The sequence below is a fragment of the Rhineura floridana genome, chromosome 4 (genome assembly GCF_030035675.1).
Source record: "Rhineura floridana isolate rRhiFlo1 chromosome 4, rRhiFlo1.hap2, whole genome shotgun sequence".
In the NCBI taxonomy this organism is placed as follows: domain Eukaryota; kingdom Metazoa; phylum Chordata; class Lepidosauria; order Squamata; family Rhineuridae; genus Rhineura; species Rhineura floridana.
Genome location: NC_084483.1, coordinates 11,603,181 through 11,624,234, shown reverse-complemented (window position 1 = coordinate 11,624,234; position 21,054 = coordinate 11,603,181). Strand labels below are relative to the sequence as shown.

Below are 21,054 nucleotides of genomic sequence, written 5' to 3'. Positions count from 1 at the left end.
GTAAAAACTAACCTTTGTTTTAAACAGAACGCCCCCAATCCTCCCTGGCCCCATATTCTTCATTTTGTCTGCTAGTTTTAAGCGAAAGCACCTAACGGTAGCGTAAAACGAAAAAAAATCTATTTCCGACAGCGCACGCGCGACCTGAGCACCGACTCGGTTTATAAAATACTCCGCCCACCTACCAACCGCGTGCGCTGGTCAAACCACGTCGAGAAGCGCACGCGCCCGGGAGCAGGGATTGATGGGAGGCGCTGCAGCTAGTGCCGCGGAGGGTTGCGAACAGTTCTCGCGAGATCTGCAAGTCTATATACGCAGGGAGGGCGAAGGAGGCGGGCTCTTTCTCGCAGTGCACTATTCCGTCCGTTGGGTGTGTGCCCTCACGCTTGATAATTCTTTAGGCCCTTCTCCATCCCACTCTCGCGACCCTTATTGAGGAGGAGGCGAAGGAAGGAGGAACTCGACAACAACCAACAGCAACATGGAGGACAGCAGCATGGACATGGACAACATGGGCTCCCTGCGGCCGCAGACCTTCCTCTTCGGTAAGAGAGGATAGGCTGCGCGTGTGCGCGAGCAATCTCTTTCCGCGCGCCCCTCCCCCCCACATTTCGAACGTTCCTCTGCGCGTGTTCTTTATCTCTCTCTTGCGCGCGCAGTCTTCTCTTCCCCACCCAATATTTCTCCCTTTTTATCTTGCGGCCTTGAGGCGTCTACTGTTGAGGTTCGGCTCGGCGTCCCCACGTGGCGTGGGTTTCTGGGACGGCGGCCATGACCTTGCGCCGGCCTGCTTGGAGGAAGCAGGGCGGGAACCTGAGCCACCGGCGGGGGTTTCCTTTGTCTTTCCCCCGCTGTTCTTCCATTAGGCGGGCGCCGCTGCAGCCGTTGACGCAGTTTTGGCCTCGAGCCCACCAGTTCCTGGCTGTGCTTTTTTTTTTTTACTCGTCACGTGACTGAGGAAGGAGCAAGGCCTGTTGTCTCTAGTTCCCCCAGCTACATACGCAGCATCGTCACGTGCTCACCTTGGGGTTCAGACGCAAGACGCGAATGTTGAACTTAAGCGTCTATGGGGAACTCGCTTAAAAAACCTTTGTGTATATAACAAGCATATCAGGGAAAGAAACTACATTGCCTTTGTCTCTCGGAAGGAGGTCGTTGGGTGTTTATCTATTTCAATAATGGGTGCCTCTGTCACGTGTCATTTAAGGTGATACAACTTTGAGGTACCCTAGTTGGGACACAGATGAATCCATCTCAAAACTAGGCTGAACTAGGCCTGCTGTGAAAAGCAGAACGCTGCTGTAGAGGCTAGTATTCCAGCGACACCAGGTGGGGAGGAGAGAAAGAAATATGATGGCTTACCTGCTTAAGTGGAACATGATAGCATCTTATAAGATGTTGATGTGTATTTGGTAGATGGCAACTCCCTTCTTTGTAACGTATGGGCATATAAGTGAAATTACAAACCATGTTGTTGCCTGCCAACCCTGAAACACTAAGTTATGTTCTAGAAAGGCATGGCATTACAAGCTTTTAAGAAGGCATGTTAATAGGAGATTGGTACTAGAAAGCTTTCCCTTGTGTTTTTAAATATCACTTAGAATTTATTATCTATAGGCTAATTTGTTGCATTCACTTGTGATAAATTACAACATAGCTATAAAGTCTGGAAACTTTTTTTTATAGATGTTGAAATGAAGTAAATTATAGTTATCTGACATGTTAAAAATGAGAATTTAAGATTGTAGTCCCATGCACGTTTATTTGGAGGCAATTCCTATTGAATTCAGTGGGCCTTTTTTCTGAGTAGTCTGAAATACTGTGTACTAAATCTGTTCTAAGTTTGGCCTGTAAAGGAAGCTAAAAGTTCAATTTACTTAACAGTATAATCACAACACATTATTGCTGCTTTTGCAGGTTGTGAATTAAAGGCAGACAAGGAGTATCATTTCAAGGTGAATGATGAAGAAAACGAGCATCAGCTCTCTTTAAGAACGGTAAGTGCTGATTCTTGGAAAATATTGAAGAACCATTGGAACAAGTGCAGCTGAGTAAATGCAGGTTGTGCTGATGCACGATCTTGTGGCAATTGCACCTTAAAAGTGCATTTGATGATAGGTTCTCAGATGTGGCTAGTGGGGATTTCAGATGCTTCCATCCAGGCATTGGCCTACCCTGTTGATATGTATAGATTACCGCACTGCTGTGGCACCAGAGGATACCACGGAAGACCTGTTAAAAAACCACTGCATTCACCTACACATGGGAAAAATGAGATATATTAACTTATTGTTCCACTTAAAAAACTGGTTTTCCTGGGGACCCTACCACTCAGTATTGCAATTCTCAAAACCAAGGTGTTCCTGAGCATCTTGATTGATCTTGATTACTCAGTATATGCTTAAGTTGTTGCTCCAATGGTTAATAAAATATGGGGTTTTGTATGGTGTATTTAGCTTTACTATTCTTTCTGTTAGGTAGCTTTTAACATTGAAACTGTAAAGCTCAGTTGTTTTTCTTAAAAACACTGTACCTTCTTATGCAGGTTAGTTTAGGGGCTGGTGCTAAAGATGAGTTGCATGTTGTTGAAGCAGAAGCATTGGACTATGAAGGCAACCAGATCACAGTCACACTGGCATCCTTGAAGATGTCAGTGCAGCCTACGGTAAGGGTTTTGCTTGTCTGTTAAAATTAATGGGATGAAATCTAAAGAGAAAGAAATAATACACAAATGCCAATACTTTACTGGCTGTACTCTTGCATGATAGGATTTGATTCTGGTGTACCTGCATTGCCTTCTCCATCTGTTGCCAGAATGGCTGCAGAAAAGAGCTGGTAATAGTGTAACGAATGAGAAGTTCTCAGCTTTAATCTCATTTTGGCCATAATTCACCTGGTGTTTTTAAGCAAGCCACCGTCTTGAATTTTTATACTTGCATTAGAACCTTTGTGTTGCTTTTCAACGCTTCTTAAAGCAGATTATGTAGTGCAAAATCACTTACAAACAATTCTCAATAGTGCTATTTATAGTCTTAGCAGGATAGGATCTAGAGCAGTGGTTCTTAACCTTTTACACTGCCAGCACCCCTTGGATTTCCAAAATATGCTCTCGCATCTCCTGAAAAAATACCATTTAATTTAATTTTAATGTGTGTTTTAGCTTCTATTTAAATGATTTTTTAAAATCTCGAACAATGCCTTGCACCCCTAGAAAAAGTGTCTCACATTCTTGGGGGTGCGTGCACCCCAGGTTAAGAACCACTGGTCTAGAGCAAGGAACAGACTAGCTTACCTTACTCTGGAATCTGTTCGGGTTCTGGCTCTCTTGACCTCTTCAGTGGGGCAAACAGCAACTCTTTCCTGGAACACTCACCCCATCCAGATCAAGTCTGGGAGTAGAGCAGATAATACAGACACTCCCCCCTTCCAGATCAAGTCTGGGAGGAACAGATAGTACAGGTGGCAATTTTCAGTTCAGGTGATCAGGTCTGCTCTGCTCCTGTTGCACAATATTTCAACTGTCTTGATAGCAGTAATTTTCTTCAGTCTCCAGAATGGGACTGCCTAAGTGTGTTAAATACTACAAGCACAACAGTAAGTAAACTCCCAGTGATCTAGTCCATAATTTCCATACTCTGTTCACAGAGGGACCAGACATACTATGCAAGTATCCAGCTATAGATTTACAACTGCCACAGCCCAGCCCAAGCTTGCACGACTTGTGGAGGATCCTGTTCCAAATACCTTATCAGAGCTAGTCAATCAATTTATTGAACATTTCAGTGGTGCCTTAAAATACAGCAGAACCAGCAGTAGTAACTTGATGGCTTCTTGAAAATGTTGTATCTTGATGCAATGAGAGGTGGGCAGCTTGTTTCATTAGGCTACTTTTCCTAGTGGAGCGTGGTGTGCCTGCTACTGTTACAGAAGTGTTCTACCCGCTTAAGACAGGAATGCCACAATACAAGATGTTTTGGCTTGTTTGGGCAAACAGTAGTTTAAACTTTATGCTATTTATAGTTTCTTCTTACTTGGGTGAAACATGCTGCTGTTAGTTGAAAAATGAAGTAGAAGTTTCTGGCTCTTCGTTTGTACCCTTGGAGGGGACTACGGCTTACTTATTCGGCCCTAACCTGTGGTGTCGTGTTACATCACAATTTTTCCAGGTTTCCTGGGTTGTGACATGATTTTGGTTTGGTTGTCCTGTATTTTTTGCAATGTTGTAGATTTACTAGAAATGTTCTTGGTACTCTTAATGGAATGCTTATGTAGGAAACAGACACAAAGTTAATTTTACACGTTTATTATTTCAACAGTTTTTTTCAGTAGAATTTTGAAGAAATTGATTAGGGGAATAATTAAAGCACCCTTAATAAGGTTTAAATAGTGGGTGACAATTCATTTTTCTCTACTCCCCATTTGCAGCCCACCATCCCAGTCTGGTGGGCCTCCCATTTCTCTAGAGCAGATTTTGGAGGAGCTACAGGAGAAAGAGGAGCTGTTCTGTCAACTGTGTCGGTTCTATTGGTAGATGGAATCACTGGATTTTGCCCGTTACATTTAAACAAATGTGTATAGCCTTACTTAGAATTATTTCTATTTAATAGTATATAGTTCCTTATATTTACATTTTAAGGGGAGAATGAAGCTGTTAAACTGTTCAGATGCTAAAAAATGTATGTTTAAAGGGCTATGCATTGATATTAAGTGCCATGCCTCCTTTAAGCTGTTGCCTGAAGAAAATTAATTACTTCAAAATACAAACCCAACTTGAGAAGTGTTGTTTTCATTTGTTAATGCTACTAATTCTATAAAGCAATGCAATTTTGGAAGGGGAAAATATTTCATTATGAAAAGTTTTTATCCTACATCAGATTTCTTAATTTATTTTGAGCACTTCAGAGAAGTATGATCTGATTTGAATGCCCTGTGAATAGGGAATTCATTACCAAGGAAGCTTGGCTCCAGGGACTTGCAAATATGGGTAGCCAAGCATTAGTTTCTACTAGCCACCTGTGAAGTAGAGTCCCACCATGGTGCCCTTTTTTGGTATTTTTTGAGGACTATCTTAGATTGGATAGCTTTTTTTATTTCTGCTGAGATTTAAATTTTACCTGTTTTAAGTGGCCTATGTTTTTAAATGATTGCTAATACTGCTGACTTCATAATTTCAAAAAATGTGCAGAAATGTTGAAGCCTTTTTAGCCCAAGGGCTACATTTATTTATTTAAGGCATTTGTATTCCACCCTTCAGCCAAAAAGGCTCTCAGAACGGCTTTCAAAAAATCAGTACTAAGATTATCTCTGCCCTCAGGCTCACAATCTATAAAGACGTGACACACTTGGAAAAAGGATTTTGGTGGGAGTTCTGGCTGCCTTGCCCTTAATAAAGAGCAGCCAGAAGCATGCTTCTCCCCAGATCAGATCCAGGAACAAAGCTGGTGGCAAGTGTCCAGGACGTGGCAGCTCCTGCTATACAGACTTGATGGCAGTTAAAATCCTCATAGGCAACCTTTTACTGTATAGGCTACATGCCAGTTGCAGGTGGGGCCAGAGGCACAACAACAGATGTGACTCTTACCTTTGTACAGCAGGCTGTATCGCAGCCATGCAACAGTGCATTCAGCTTTAATAAAGGATCTTCAGCCAGCTGAAATGCATTTAGCTTTTATCAAGTTTTATCACTTAAACTGCTGGACTGAACTCCTATCAAAGAAAAAAACAACAAAGGTTCAGCTTTACGCTTGATGGTTTTCCTCATTTTTATTTCAGTTTCTTGGTATTTAGTACCTTGTGTTAGCAAAAAATGCTTTCTGTTTTTAGTGACTACAAGGGTTGCAGACCAAAAGAGAATAAACACCACCTTCCATTTTTAATGTGTGTTCTCTTGCCTCTATTAGCATAGATAAGACAGCTTCCCTCTCCATTCATTTTGAATTTGATGTCATAAAAGCCTTATTGTTACCTCATTTACTTGCCACATGGTGAGTGGTTTTATCAAAGTCTGCCTGGCTCAGCTTCCAACTTCTTAATGCAGCTCATGAACCCTAATCCAATTTAGCAGATTTGAGCTCAGCTGCATGATATCCCCAGTGCCTTTTCTATACCTGTGGGATTTGTTCTGTAGTTCAGTGGTACTGCATATTTGATACAAATGTTTCAACTTCTCTTTGTACATTTTTTCCCCTTCAGGTTTCATTAGGTGGCTTTGAAATTACACCACCAGTAATTCTGAGGTTGAAAAGTGGTTCTGGGCCTGTCTATGTCAGTGGTCAACATCTAGTAGGTACGAAGTTTAACATTCTATGTTAACTTAGATTATTTCTATTTGTACACTTAAATTTGGTAAATGGAATTAATTTCTTACGTCTTGCTGAAAGTTAAAGAATTGTCTAATTTTATTTGTACTGGCCCATATCTTTAGCTTTAGAGGAAGAACCAGAGTCTTCTGAAGATGAAGATGATGATAAGGTACTGCATAATACAGCAAAAAGGCCTGCAGGTGTGACATTGGCTAAAGTTCCACAGGTAAGCCTGGAAAATGGGGGAAGTTGCTTTGTCATTGATTGTGTATCTACAGGAAATTAGAAATGGGTTTCCTTGCATGAGCTCCTAAAAACCAAGCTAATCTTGTGTTCTAGCTTGCATGGCTGGCAAGAGAAATTTTGTGTTCTGTGAATCTAGTTTATGAATAAAATTAAACTGTATCAATTAGAGCCAGTCCCATAATGTGGTATATGTAAAAAGACAAAATATTTTATTTTGAATTGGTCACTGACCTTTCTGTGGTCTGTTGGGTACATTTGGATTTTTGAGCAAGTGGTGCTGTGACTGCCTCCCCCCCCCCCCCCGATAAACAGAAGGAAAGCAATCACACACACTTCACTTTTCCCAGGGATTTGGTAAAAGTTGGATCCAGTAGAATTAATCTGAACCTTGAAGAGCACATAGAGCTGAAAGAGGAAGTGAGATATATCATTACTTTTCCAACTTCCTTCTTCAGCTCTATACTTTCCAAGGGAGAAAAAGGTAACCATCCTCGCACTTTCATTACTAAAGGGGTAGTGAGTTGGGGGGACTCAGGCCTCATAGCTGTCAGGGAAAGTCCCCAAGGGCACCACGTTGGCATACTATTCTAAACAAAGATCCAGTAACATACTAAAGTACCAAAAAGTAGGGGGTTAAGATAATTCATCAGTATAGATTTACAGTAGGGCCCCGCTTTACGGCGCTTTGCTTTATGGCGCTTTGTTAATACAGCGGTCTCAATTAGATGTAATTAGACTAAAGCCCCACTCATACGGTGCTTGTTCCGCTTTTACAGTGGTTTTTGGGCATTGCATGCCATTCTATTCAATCCGTTTTACAGCGGGGGTCCGGAATGTAACCCGCTGTATGAGTGGGGCCCTACTGTGGTTATATTTTTATATGCACACACAGAATCAGTAATCTAGCTTAATTTATGAGATGACTGTAGTTCTTAATGGACACATACTACAATCAAATCAGTTAATCCATATTATTCACCCTAAGAGTAATGAGGATTAGTTTTAAACAAGATGTTTCAGCGATAAGACTGAGACTTTTTCCCCCTCTTTTCTTTTCCCTTCCCCTTTCTTATAAACCAAAGAGAGCCAGTGTGATGTAGTGGTTAAGGTGTTGGGCTACGACCTGGGAGACCAGGGTTCGAATTCCCACACAGCCATGAAGCTCACTGGGTGACTCTGGGCCAGTTACTGCCTCTCAGCCTCAGAGGAAGGCAACGGTAAACCCCCTCTGAATACTGCTTACCATGAAAACTCTATTCATAGGGTCGCCATAAGTCAGAATCGACTTGAAGGCAGTATATTTACATTTTTTCTTATAAACCATTTCCACCAGTTATTACTGTCTCAAACAGTTGTTAGTTGTCAGATAGTTAATCATTAGTTGTTCTGATATATATCATAGAGATAGTGTTAGTTCAGTCTCAAAAAGCATATATGAAGGTTGATGGAAAGGATTTCTAATGTCTTAAATAATGAAAAGTGCATAGAGTTGTAAGTAAACAAGGGTACAAAGAGGCAGTGCATTAAACTTAGGGTGATGGTATAACAACAACAAAAAGTGAGGAGTCATCCATCCAAACTCTTTAAAGTAGGTCAATTTCCAGAATTGTATCAGGCATTAAGTTGGTTTTGTAGATAATAGTTCTTAGTTTTCCCAATACAGTAGGGCCCCGCTCATATGGCAGGTTACGTTCCAGGCCCCCGTCAAAAAGCGAAAACTGCCAGGAAGTGGGGCCCTACTGTATTCCAGCCACCACGCTACAGCTGACAGTGATCAGCTGTAGCACGTGAGCTCCCCATGCTGGTGCCGCCGAAAAGCGGGGCCCTACTGTATAAAGAGAAAGCTGTGTTATTTCCCATTTGTGAAGGTGGGGGTAAGCAGGGATCCCAAGGATTAATATGTTGGTTGGGTAGTAAAGATGCTGGAGGAAGAGAGCCACCTACTGGTCTTTCAGAATGTTCTTATTCACCTTAGATTGTGTCTAGAAGCTGTTTTAATAAAGTTAGTCCTTCCTGCTCTTGGCTGTTGCACTTTGCATGTCACCCGGGCGCACATTCAAGGCCCTTGTCTCAGCTGTTCCCAGAGCTTTAAAGAGGAATGGGTCAGAGACTCCTCTACACAGCCTTGGCTTTGCCCAGTTGCATCCCTTTGGGGACAACAGGTCTCCACTCCTGCTTTTGTGTGTGTGTACTTTTGTGGCTTATGGGGTGGTAAACTTGCTCCCGCCATGGTTTGGCTTCTCACCCATGTGTTTTTTAAAGAAAAAAGCAAAACTGACGGAGGAGGATGATGATGATGACGACGACGACGAAGATGATGATGATGATGAAGAGTACGTTGCCTTTTAAATAGCTTGTGTAGAGCCTAAGTTTGAGCAATGTGCAACTTTATTTAACGATTCACTAAGAAATGTCACTTTCGCATCCAGAAAATGTAACTCTGAAAAGTAGTCTTTTTCAAAAGTAGTGAAACAGATTAGGAACAATTTATCACATTAAGTTTTATTTATAACCATTTGAAAGACTATGTTGCCTTGTTAAAATGTTGCTACTAATAACAGTAGAATTTCAACTTTTGCTGGTGAAGTTTGAAACAAAAACATTTCCTACACTGCGTTCAATTCAAAATGGATTCTCCAGAGCAGTTTAAATAAAACAGAATTAAATTAGGGGTACTTCTGTGTACTCTGAGACTGCTGTCCTTCCCACAAAAACCCAGTTCTCATTAGGTTGTGGTTGTACCCACTACTGTTTATTCCTTATTGATATAATACAACTTGGATGAGGAATTCAAAGATGTTTGATGACAATGTCAAACTTTTAGGTATTCATACTAACTAGAATTTCAATTGTAGTGATGATGATGATGACATGGATGAAGATGAGGAGGAAGAGAGGACTCCAGCAAAAAAAGTGAGCAAATATAATTCACAGACTATACACAGTATTTTATCTTGAGCTTAGCTAAATAATTATTAACAATATGGTGGGGAGTTGGCTTATGCTGGGGAGTTCGTTTATGCAATATGAAATTTGTGCTTGAATTTAAAATTAAGCATATAAAATATTTGGGCATAATGGCTTTTCAGAAGCTATAAATCCAGAGCAAATCAGTGCAGTATTTAGGTGAGTATTTCAGCCTGTAAAAATAGATTTATATCTCTAGGATGAGCAACATACTTGGCACAGCCTACTTTAGTTTGAGAGAGCACTGTTCTAGTTCTTGTTGTGTAGAGGGACCTGCATGTGAGACTGCCTCAGTAATGGAGAACTGGAAGTGGAGGTAGGCAAAGCATTGTATCCCAACCCTCAGAACAGTTTGTCTTTTCAATATCTGTCTTACAGTTTTCACATTTTGGTGACAGTTGCTGAACAAGAGCTTAGTTACTTTTAACGGAAGGATTTCTATCCTGCCTTTTTATATGAATGTTCAACAATATATGTTCCCATCTGCCATGTTAGTGCAAAAGATCTTCAAATTGTTAATTGTTACTGATTACATGTCAAAGCCTCAAAAAAAGCTTTAACTAATTCAGATCAGGGGTTTTTAAAAGATGGTTTGGTATATGTTTCTTCCACCTTCATTGAGCTCATGCTCTAGTTGTAAATTCAGCATATTAAGTAAGGTTTATGACCATACTGAGGAAGGAGGCTTCCAAGCATGGGCCTGGACCAGTGTCTCAGGGTTGATAATCACTACCTTAAATATCATTCCTTCCTCAAGAATGGAACTACCCAATTCACTTGCAAAGTACTATTGCTCTTGTCACCCCCTCCCCCATTGCTGGCTCTGAAACATTTCTCAAGTCCTGTGTGCTTCGGCTTTTTGACTTGGTAGCTGAACCACCACATCTTTTTTTTTATTTGCCTGGTTGTATGAATAAATTGTCCATCAGGCAAGTCCTTTCTGTTGTGGTGAAGTGCATGCACACACGAACCATAACCTGACTGTGTGCATGGCTTTTCCTAGTAAAATGCTATTAGCTCAACAGGGTTGAAGGGCGTGGGCTCTGCATTAACCTAATCCCCTTCTCGGCCTAGGATAGAGTGGGAGGCTGACCGTCAATGAGTTTTGCAAGTTCGTGTTTATGCCTTGAAGAGCTTTGGGATAGGAAAGTATGTGGGAATGTACTCTGCCTTGGCATTTTCTATTCATCTGCCTCTGCCTGGACTGTGAACTGAAATCCACTTTTCTAAGTGGGGATGGGCAGGGCTGCAGAGTCGGTACGCCAAACCTTCGACTCCGACTCCTCTATTTTTCAACTGTCCAACTCTGACTCCACCCAGAATTGCTTCCAACTCCACAGCCCTGGAAAGGGCTGTAAATGGCTTTTTACATTGGAAGCTCTCATAGGAGCATTTTTATCGCTGCCTGAATATGCGCTGATCTTGGCATCACAGCATTTGTCTTCATCTGGGTCCTGTGTCATACACTGACACACAAAATGTTTTCCATCTTGAGTTATGGTGAAATGCTCAACTACAGCTGACTTCATGGGAAGCTTCTTTGACATTTTGAATTTATATTTTAAAAAATTTGTCAATCAAAATTTATTTTGAAGTCGGAGTCGGTACATTTCTTCCGACTCCACCCAAAATAGCTTCTGACTCTGACTCCACAGCCCTGGGGGTGGGGGCAGAGGTACTTATAGACTGTGCTTGTGTAGCTGGGTACAATTAGGAAAATGCTTTTTCAAGTCCTGGTTTTAAAAAGCAAAAGTTGCATAAGAAGCAATTGCAAAAAGTTGTCTTGCATTATGTAGAAAAATCTTTGGAGTCAACCAGGATGTTAACAAAATTTTGTGCCTTCAAATAGCGAAATCTCATTCTTTGAGAGAAGTTAAACTATATAAAAAAGTCTCTTGCATATTTTACAGATTTTTTTACGGAGTTGAAGCTCTAGGTGGCACTGTGGCTTAAAGATTTAACGTGGGCTAGAGATGCTTAAAGCTACATATTGAAGCTTAGGGATTAATTTATCTGAATTCATTGCATGTTTGTATAATTTCTGGAAAATCATAGATGGGAAAAATCTGATCTAGAATTGGGGATTTGGTTAGAAATTGGTCTCTGTCCATTAATGTGTACGACTACATTTGTAACTTAAATATAACTTTATTGAGGAAAACAACAAAATAACTAAGATGAAATAGAGGGGTTCATACATGCTTGATAATGCAAATAAATATGAATATTCAGTACTGAACTGTGGACTAATTTGATGCCAAAGATTAATATAATCTGTTTTGAGCACAAAACTATATTTGTTCCATTTGTATTCTGACCTTCCTTTAAGGGACTCAGTAGCATATATGGAATATATCCCCACATGTTTCTCTGCTTGCACAGTATCAGTGTCATGGATTTTCCAAAGGAATTTCCCCTGTCCTAAATCTATGGAGATCTGATTTGACATGTTTATTTGATTTATATTTAATTGATTTACTCTTCCAGATGTTTATTAAATGTATGTTATGTTAATTTTTTTAGCATAAAAAATGAAGGCACTATAAACTGTTAAGGCAGTTGGTGGACTTCTTCAGAGATCAAGGAATATAGACAGAGAATTTCCTTAATGAACAAATTTTGGAACTCAATATTTCTTTATGCCCCAAAATGGCTTTCTAATTTTTTTGGTTATATTTCTGTTACTCTAAATAGTCTAACCTGTTCACATACTGACTTAGCATGCCAGAAGAGTTGTGTGGATAAATATGTGCTTCCCAGAGATATTTTCCAGAAGAAAGTTAATTACAACTCTGATTTTAGATTGGACTTGTATCCATTCCAGTTGCCCATTTTTTCTTGTACTGGGTTCATTTATTATGTTATTAATTAAATTTACAAAACACAGTTACATTTTTGCAGAAAAAATTAAGGTGGATTCCAAATAAGTCATACACCAGAGTAGACCCGCTGAAATTAATGTAACGTCCGTTGGTTTCAAAAGGTCTGCTCTATGATTAGCACTAATCACCCATAGTGGAAAAATGTCTACTTCAGACCACTGCATAGTCTACAAAATGTATTCTGTTATAGACAAGAAAAATGTCTGCTTAGTTAGGCACCTTTAGGCTCCTGCCAAAAGATTCCACAAGCTAGGATTCGATTCCATCATGGAAGCACTGATAGATTCTCGTTGTTGTTGTTGTTTTCTCTTACCTATTGGCGCACATTAACAGTGAGCTTTTACAGTATCTGTTTAAAATGAGGTTAATATTTATTCTAATTTTAGCCTACCCGAGATTCTTCTGCAAAGAACACACCAAAATCAAACCAGAATGGAAAAGATTCTAAGTTGGCCACACCCAAGTCAAAAGTACGTATAAAGTATTTAACACACATGGTATTCATAATTTATCTACAGATTTGGAAAGTAATTAAGAATTATTTGAATATCTGTTCACTCTTAAACGTTGGAAGTTAGCAGTGGGATTTTAATACTTGATTTAAAATACAGCTTCTAAGTACTAGAATTCATATTATTATGGTTGATAAAACAATTTTTCAGAAGGGCTGTATATTTGGATTTCTACCTGTACAAGCTAGACACCTATGGCTGTGCACTTTGACACCTACTACTCCTGTCTCCCACTACTCCTGTCTCCCAGATGCAATGTTATATTGGCACAAGGTCACTTGCTACCTGGTTGTGACACCTTTTGCCTTGCATAGGAGAACACAGGACTATGTTAATAATTTGAATCTAATTAAAGCATATAGTGTACGCAAACGATACTGGATATAACGACCAGACTTTAAATACTTTTTTCTCATATTGTTGAGAAACTCATGTTTTTGTGTGTTTCAGACTCCAGAGGCTCATAAAGAGAAGAAACCACAGACTCCAAAAACACCAAAATCCTTCTCTCTAGATGAGATTAAAGCAAAAATGCAAGCAAGTGTACAAAAGGTAGGTGTAATCAGTAACTGGCTACTCTAGCAGAGTTTGCATTACTGAAAATCAGATTTTCGCTTTACTGAGAATCAATAATTTTTTTGTCTTATATTTGTGAAATCATGGAGGATGGGTGAAGTGGCGGATGACTTGAGGAGGGCTAATGTTATGCCTACCTTTAAAAAGGAAGAACTTGGGAACTACACATCAGTCAGTCCAGCATCATTCCCTGGGAAAATTCTGGAGCAGATTATAAAGCAGTCAGTCTGTAAGCACCTTGTAAACAATGCAGCGATTACTAGAAGCTAACATGGATTTGTTAAGAACAAATACTGCCAGAATAATCTTACATCATTTTTTGATGGGGTAACTTCCTTGGTAGACTATGGGAATGCTGTGGACATAATATATCTTGACTTCAGCAAAGCCTTTGACAAAAGTGCCCTATGATACTCTGATTAACAAGCTAGCAAATGTGGGCTGAATGGAACAACTATCAGGTGGATCCACAGTTGGCTACAGAATCATACTCAAAGAGTGCTTATCAATGGTTCCTTCTCAAACGGGGGAGGTAACAATTGGGGTATCACAGGGCTCAGTCCTGAGCCAAGTGCTCTTGAATATTTTTATTAATGATTTGGATGAGGAGGTACAGGGAATGCTTATAAAATTTGCAGATGATGCAACATTAGGAAAAAATGGAAATGGACTACCTTCAAGTCGTTCCCGACTTATGGCTACCCTATGCAGAGCTGCCCCTAGGCACTAGGAAGCGGGGCAGTTGCCCCAGACCCCGTGCTTTGGGGGGCTCTCACACTTGGCGATTGGGCTGTGGCGGGGGTTTTCCTCTCTCTTCAGCTGTGTGGCAGCCGTCTCTCCAGCAGCTTCCTGAGCTGATTTTAGGCAGGAGGTTTGAATCTCCTGCCTGCTCTTCGGCTGTGTGCCTGAGTCAGTGGCTTCCATCTGCTGCCGCCGCTCATCAGCTGTGAAGCGGGTGTGCAGCGCTTAGCCAGCTAATTTTAGGTGGGAGGTTTGAATCCCCTGCCTGCTCTTCGGCTGCATGACTGAGTCAGTGGCTTCCCTGTGCTGCTGCCGCTCATCAGCTGTAAAAATCTAGATTTTGACAAGTTGATTAATGATTTTGCAGAAGTGAAAGCAAGGAAAATAAATCTTTGAGAATAAATATAGTTTCTTATATTTGTATTGTTTTAATTTTAATCCGAAAGTAATTACCCATCAACAAAGCAGCCAGGCCCAGACATTTACAGAAATGATTAAATTCTGTCATCCTCGACATTTAAAACAATGGTTCTGCACAAAGTGTTTTCAATTGTTTAGTTAGGAAGATAAAGATGGGAAAATATGCCTAGAAATAGACTGCTATATCTAGCAGATATCAACAAAGGGAAGACAGATGTCGAGAGACCAGTGAAGAAATGGATATGTATGGAACAGGTTGACTAGAGGCATATTTCCTGAAGTGAAGGTAATCATATTTGTATTTAATAAGTTGTTAGCCTCATATGTAAATATTATAATTACATACATTCGTAAATAAAATATCTCTCAATATATATATATAGAGAGAGAAAGAATATGTGTGTGGGGGGGCAACTATGCTTTTGCCCCAGGCCCCGCACATGCTAAGGGTGGACCTGACCGTATGTATACGGTTTTCATGGTAAGCGGTATTCAGAGAGGGTTTACCATTGCCTCCCTCTGAGGCTAGTCCTCCCCAGCTGGCTAGGGCCCGCTCAGGTTGCCACAGCTGCACAAGCCAACCCCTTCCTTGTCCACAACTGCCAGTTGGGGGCAACTGGGCTCCTTGGGACTATGCAGCTTGCCCACGGCTGCACAGGTGGCAGGGCACGTAACCCCTGAGCCACTCACTATGGGGGGGATCTTTAGCTGGCCCTTGACACCCAGGAGACACGAGTGGGGATTTGAACTCACAGACTCTGGACTCCCAGCCAGGCTCTCCTCCCCACTGTGCTATACCAGCTGTCTGCAACATTAGGAGGGATAGCTAATATTGTGGAAAACAGAAACAAAATTCAAAGCGAGCTTGATAGGCTGGAGCATTGGGATGAGAACAACAGAATGAAATTTAACAAGGATAACTGCAAAGTTCTACACCTAGGAAAAAGAAAAAGTTGTACAGTTGGCTCAGCAATACTACATGCAAAAAGGATCTTAGAATTGTTGATGACAACCTTTTAAGAAGGATACAGACAAACTGAAATAGGTTCAGAGGAGGGCAACAAGTATGATCAGGGTACTAGAAACAGCCCTTTGAGGAGAGACTTGAAGTGGGCATGTTTAGCCTTAAGAAGAGAAGACTGAGGGGAGATATGATAGCACTCTTCAAGTACTTGAAAGGTTGTCACACAGAGGGAGGGCCAGGAGCTCTTCTTGATCATGCCAGAGTGCAGGACACGGAATAATGGGTTCAAGTTACAGGAAGCCAGATTTAGCCTGAACATCAGGAAAAGCTTCCTGTTAGAGCAGTATAATGATGGAACCAATTACCTAAGGAGATGGTGGGCTCTTCAACACTGGAGGCATTCAAGAGGCAGCTGGCTAGCCACTTGTTGGGTATGCTTTAATTTGGATTCCTGCATTGAGCAGGGGGTTGGACTCGATGGCCTTATAGACCCCTCCCAACTTTCATGATTCTATGATAGGGAAGAACGTGTAAATCCTATGTTTAGGTACTTTCTGTAAAATGTTGGATATGCTTGGATTTTTAATTACTGGTATGGGAGAAATCCTTTACATGCACTGCTTTGTGACTGTGCAAAAATCTGGCCACAGAAGTCAGGTGTCTGGAAATGTAATCATCTGTTTTTCCTGAAAAATGGAGCTCTAGGGGAAAGGTCAATATAAGATACATATCTTCTTATATAATATTTTTCTAAGTGTCATGCTACATGTTTCTGCACAGGCGGAAGCCTGTGCAGAAGCATTCACGCATAGTGTGATGCTGCGAGGCAGGACAGTGGTGGTGATAGCACTGCCGCTTGCTTGAAGCGCCTGTTGTGTAAGTCACCCTGCAGCAGTGGGCAAATTGTGTGGTGGTGGTGGTGGTAGGCCCGGTGGCAGCATGCAGGTGAGCGAACAAGTGGGGCAGAGGTGCCCGATGGCAGCTGGCCCTGGGGGAGGGGGGAGGGCTGATGACCTGTGGGGGGAGGGGGGAGTGCTGGCCACCCATGGGGGGGTGCACTGATGATAGGTGGAGTTGGCAAGCGGGGGTGGAGTCCATAAACTTACTGCTTTAAGAACATAATGTGTAATTAACACAGATAGATGTGCCCTTAAATATACTTATGAAAATGTTAAAAGTACAGTATAATATGAGTGGGCATCTTCTTTCTTTTCCTTCCCTGTGCACCTTCAAAATCTCCAGAAGGTTGGGGGAAACCTTTAGGCCAGATTTTTTTGGAGGAGGGGAAATGGGTAGAAGAGAAAATAGGAAGTCCTGTTGTACAAGCAAGGAGACGTCACTGGATGTTTCCCTAAGTAGCTTTGTTTCAGTCAAACAATTATTACAAATTTACCCAGCCAGTGACAACAGCTGCAAACTACTAAATCCTAAGATACTGAAGTGTAACTTTTTGCCAGTTGGGTAAATGGGTAGGGTGGGGAGATGAAGTTGAATACTGAAACAATGAATAAATGAAACAATAATAAATGAAGGAAGGTTTCATTATCTCGACTTAAATATTTGACAACCTCAGCATTGAGCAGAAACAAACTTGCCTTGCAGAAAAATCCCAGAAAATAGTTTCAATAATGCAATTAAGGAGTGGCAACAAACATGGGTATTCCTTTGCACTGTATAATGATTCCACTGAACTCAGTGCAATTTGCTTCTCAGTAAATGTGTACAGTCTGAAGGTGTCATAGTAACTGGGGGGGGGATTAGCCGTTAGTCCAGAACTTAGTCCTGTAATTATATTTTTATACCATTAAATATAACCTTACTGGTGCAATTCAAGTTTTATCTATCTGTGTTGGAAAAATCAACACATTCTAATTCTGAAGCATTTTGAGTTTTGTGTGCTTCAGAAATTTGATCTCAAAACTGCTTAACTTTTCCCATAATAGTTCCTTTATCGTATGTGTACTTTTAAACATTTGTCAGTTATTTCATTTCGTGCAAAAGATAGAGGAATCTGAGGCAAATGTGAACCAACAGGAATCAGGAGAGTTCTTTGTTCTCCAGAGGAATGCAGTAGTATTGCTATCATCACACACATCACTTACCTTTGAATATTGGGTCTAGGAAATTTGGAACAATGTAATTTGGATGTAACAGCTGTACAACTGCTTTAAAAATGTTTCATTTGTACTTCTAAGAATTTTATTCAAGAGGATCCCCCCCCCCCTCCGGCCAGTTTTTCTAACTTTTCCTCCTGGGGGAAAAATGTGGTTCCCTTCTCCAGCTTTTTTCGAGGCGTTGACATCTTTAGGCTGATACACATTTTTTCTATGAGTACTTGTAATTTTAGCCTACAATGTCAGTAGATCAAATTTTGTCTTATGACCAGTAAATAAGTGGCATGTTTTGTCTCTTCAGGCCTTCATTGATAGTTGCAAAAGTCCTCCAGAATGTTGCATGTGAATCAAATTACCTTAACATTTGTGCAGTAACTTCTTTCCATGTACCACACAGGCTAAAAGTCTTTTAGTTCGTTGTGATAATCTTATGCTTTGCTGTTTGTTTTCTTTTGTACAACAGGGAATTAGTCTTCCGAAGGTGGAAGCCAAGTTTGTGAATTACATTAAGAATTGTTTCAGGACAGAGGACCAGAAGGTAATGGAAACAATCGGATTTTGATAAAATCACTGTACTTTAAATTGATGCACCTATGCCAGTCACTTTCTAGAACAATACTTACTGTATTGTTTGTCTGAAAGGAAACTTTTTTTCCATTTTGAAGGTCAGTGACTCTTCACTAAACCCACAGGATTCTTCAGCACCATTTTGACAAAGTAAAATGGTGTTGTGGTTTTCTACTGCTGAATTTGGCTAGCCTTCCCTTCAGTTTCCTTTTTGCAGGGAAGAACTACTGTATTAGAATCTTTGGCAGTCTCGATGCTTTCCTTTCCCAAAATCAACCAAATTACTGTGTGAGACGATGCCAGGAGGTGGTGGTCCTGGTATCAGGAAGCAAGCTGTATTGGGTTAGACCTGTAAATCTTAAATTTCACTATCAAAATTCCTTAAACAAAATTGTTATGCTTTCCTCCTTCCACCAAACAGTTCAAAGCTGTCGGAGGGAAAAATCATGGCCTGTTGAAGGAGAATGTTTGAAAGCAGCTAGTTCAGCTACTGAAGCAGATTTGGACATGAGGCAGGGCAGGCAAAGTTCAGACAGTATTTGCCTGAGACACACCCTTCCTTTTGCTTTTCTTTACTATACCTTATAGGGTGTGAGCAGTCTTAAAAGGCAAAAATTGAGTAATTATAATCTTAGTGTACTGAGTAGTGTACTTGGTAAGCATTTTTTAAAAATCAGTACAGACTTTGATTTCATATACATTTGTCCTGTTCACTTGTACCTAGATGAAAGAAATTTTCAAGTGGAGAATTTCATGCCCATAAATATCTTAGGCAGACATTACTTTGATTATTAATTGTCTTAAATAGTTTTTTTCTGATGCTTAATACAGTTTGTACCCAAAAGGAAGATCAAGACAAAACTAAACTTCTTTGTATGCATTTTAGGTTATTCAAGCACTCTGGCAGTGGAGGCAGACTCTGTAAGCAAGAAGTTAATAAATGGTTCCTTTTTAAGTATCAATTCGGTGTGTTTAACCATTAATATCTGGCTGTCCTTTTTATAAATGCTAAAGCTTTCCCTACAACGTCTGATTAATGTTGTCCAGAATGTCTTGCCAAGAATGTGTTGTCCAAAATGCCTGTTCAGTTTTTAAGATCAGGACCCCACCCTTTTCATTTCAAATATGTATGGAATGTTTTGATAATGCATAGTAGTGGTGGTAAGAAAATGGAAGTGGGGAAACTAAATGTAAATGTGAAAATAAAGTTTAGTATTTTAAGTATCTTTGCTTTTTCATGATGTCAGATTTAGTCCTTGTTTTGTACAAGTTGTAGTACACACATGCAAGCAGGGTTGCCTAATCACATTTACCCAATAACACAAGGTGTGCAATTTCTTGCAAAATGTCCATTCTTTCAGTAATTCTGCTTCCTGATTCTGCTTCTTTTGAAGCCTCCAACTTAGTTGTACTACCATGCCTTTCCCTTTCCCTAACTTGTCCCACTTGTCTGCACTTCAGCCTTCTTCTAGCCTTTTAATCCACAAGGATTCAAAGTGTCACCCATACCCCTCTAATCAGACAGTCAACTGATCACAATGTTACCAAGCTTCACCTTTTGCTTCTCATCATAGCTGACTCAGTTTCAGGAGCTGCTTTATAAACTGAAGATGACAAAGACAATCACCCATACTTTGGTTTGAAGCGGGGCACACCCAACAACATAAACTAGGGACATAGCAAAATATGTTCATTACCTGTGGGTCTAATGATGTTGCTTAGTGGAGACATATATTGGAATGGTTTCCTCCTCAGAACATTTGGCTGGTCTTTGTTTCTAGGACCCTGGTGAAAATTAATGTCATTGAATCAACAGCAATAGATAACAGTGTGTCCAATTTTTTCTCTTGGGTTTTCACTGTCAAAATGAATAACCACTATGGCCTATCACTATATTCCTTGTTTTCTTCACAGTGCAGTGGTAAGTGCTGAATCAAATACCTGCATGGTATTACCTGCATAATCACACTGGCTACTGCATATACTTGTAAAGTCAGTTGTCACAAACCGCCTGGAAATCCTGCAGAGAATTGACCAAAACCTAAATTTAAATCTGACAGGTGCTGGAAAAATCTATATATTTCTCAGGGAAGTTGAAGGATCTCACCTTGCTGGTATTGTGGAGTGGGTGAGAGAAGGGGAAGATAGATGTGTATTTCCATGCTGAAGACTCCTAGAAATAGATGTTTGCAGGTATGCATCTTCTCCCAACATGTCTTTGACCATTCATTGCCAACAAATTGGCTTTGATAAGGCATTTCTTTAACCCTGGCTTCTAGGTTATTCTTGGCTCTTGAATATCCATGCCTGCTCATCTCACTCTTCCTCATACATAAACTTTTCCTGCCCCTGGGGCTTGAGTGATTTCCTCCCCCCAACCCTTTTCTCATTAGTCCTTCAGCCTTCTGGTCCCTGTTCCTCCTGTGTTTCCGAGCCATCCTTCTGATTGCCATATTTTGTCAAGGATTTTCTACATTTTATATTGAGTTGTGGGCAGTGGGTACAATTACATTGGGGATTGAAGGGTAAAGGAGATGCCTGTGAATGGACAATCTGGTGTCATTCTCTCCAAGGACCTATGAGTTCCTACTAAGCTGTAGCCAGAGTGGAATATGTAATGGATACACTTCTGCAAACTTTGGGATTCCCCCAAGTATGCTAATATCTTCCAGACCAATTTTCTCAGCATTCACCAGCTGAATTTGCTGCTCCATGGTCCTGCTGTTATGTGTTTTGGCCACAAAAGCCTGCTTGGGAAAGTCC

At 40.6% G+C, this 21,054-nt stretch overlaps 1 protein-coding gene across 1 annotated transcript; it reads left to right on the top strand.

Annotated features, from left to right (window-relative positions):
* The first annotated feature begins 249 nt into the window (after positions 1-249).
* NPM1 (nucleophosmin 1) lies at positions 250-19,515 on the top strand. Its single transcript, XM_061622473.1, has 11 exons — positions 250-545; positions 1,918-1,997; positions 2,546-2,665; positions 6,193-6,286; positions 6,425-6,528; positions 8,811-8,881; positions 9,404-9,461; positions 12,784-12,867; positions 13,360-13,461; positions 18,188-18,262; positions 19,178-19,515. The coding sequence occupies exons 1-11, from the start codon at positions 482-484 to the stop codon at positions 19,214-19,216; spliced, it is 891 nt and encodes a 296-aa protein (XP_061478457.1). The 5' UTR covers positions 250-481; the 3' UTR covers positions 19,217-19,515.
* Positions 19,516-21,054: the final 1,539 nt, after the last annotated feature.

What these genes read in the sequence shown, in the direction of transcription:
- NPM1 (XM_061622473.1), top strand. Translation starts at nt 482, where the DNA reads ATGGAGGACAGCAGCATGGACATGGACAACATGGGCTCCCTGCGGCCG. An exon ending in TGGCCACACCCAAGTCAAAA is followed by an intron (nt 12,868 to 13,359) that starts GTACGTATAAAG and finishes TGTGTGTTTCAG; the next exon opens with ACTCCAGAGGCTCATAAAGA. An exon ending in TGCAAGCAAGTGTACAAAAG is followed by an intron (nt 13,462 to 18,187) that starts GTAGGTGTAATC and finishes TTTGTACAACAG; the next exon opens with GGAATTAGTCTTCCGAAGGT.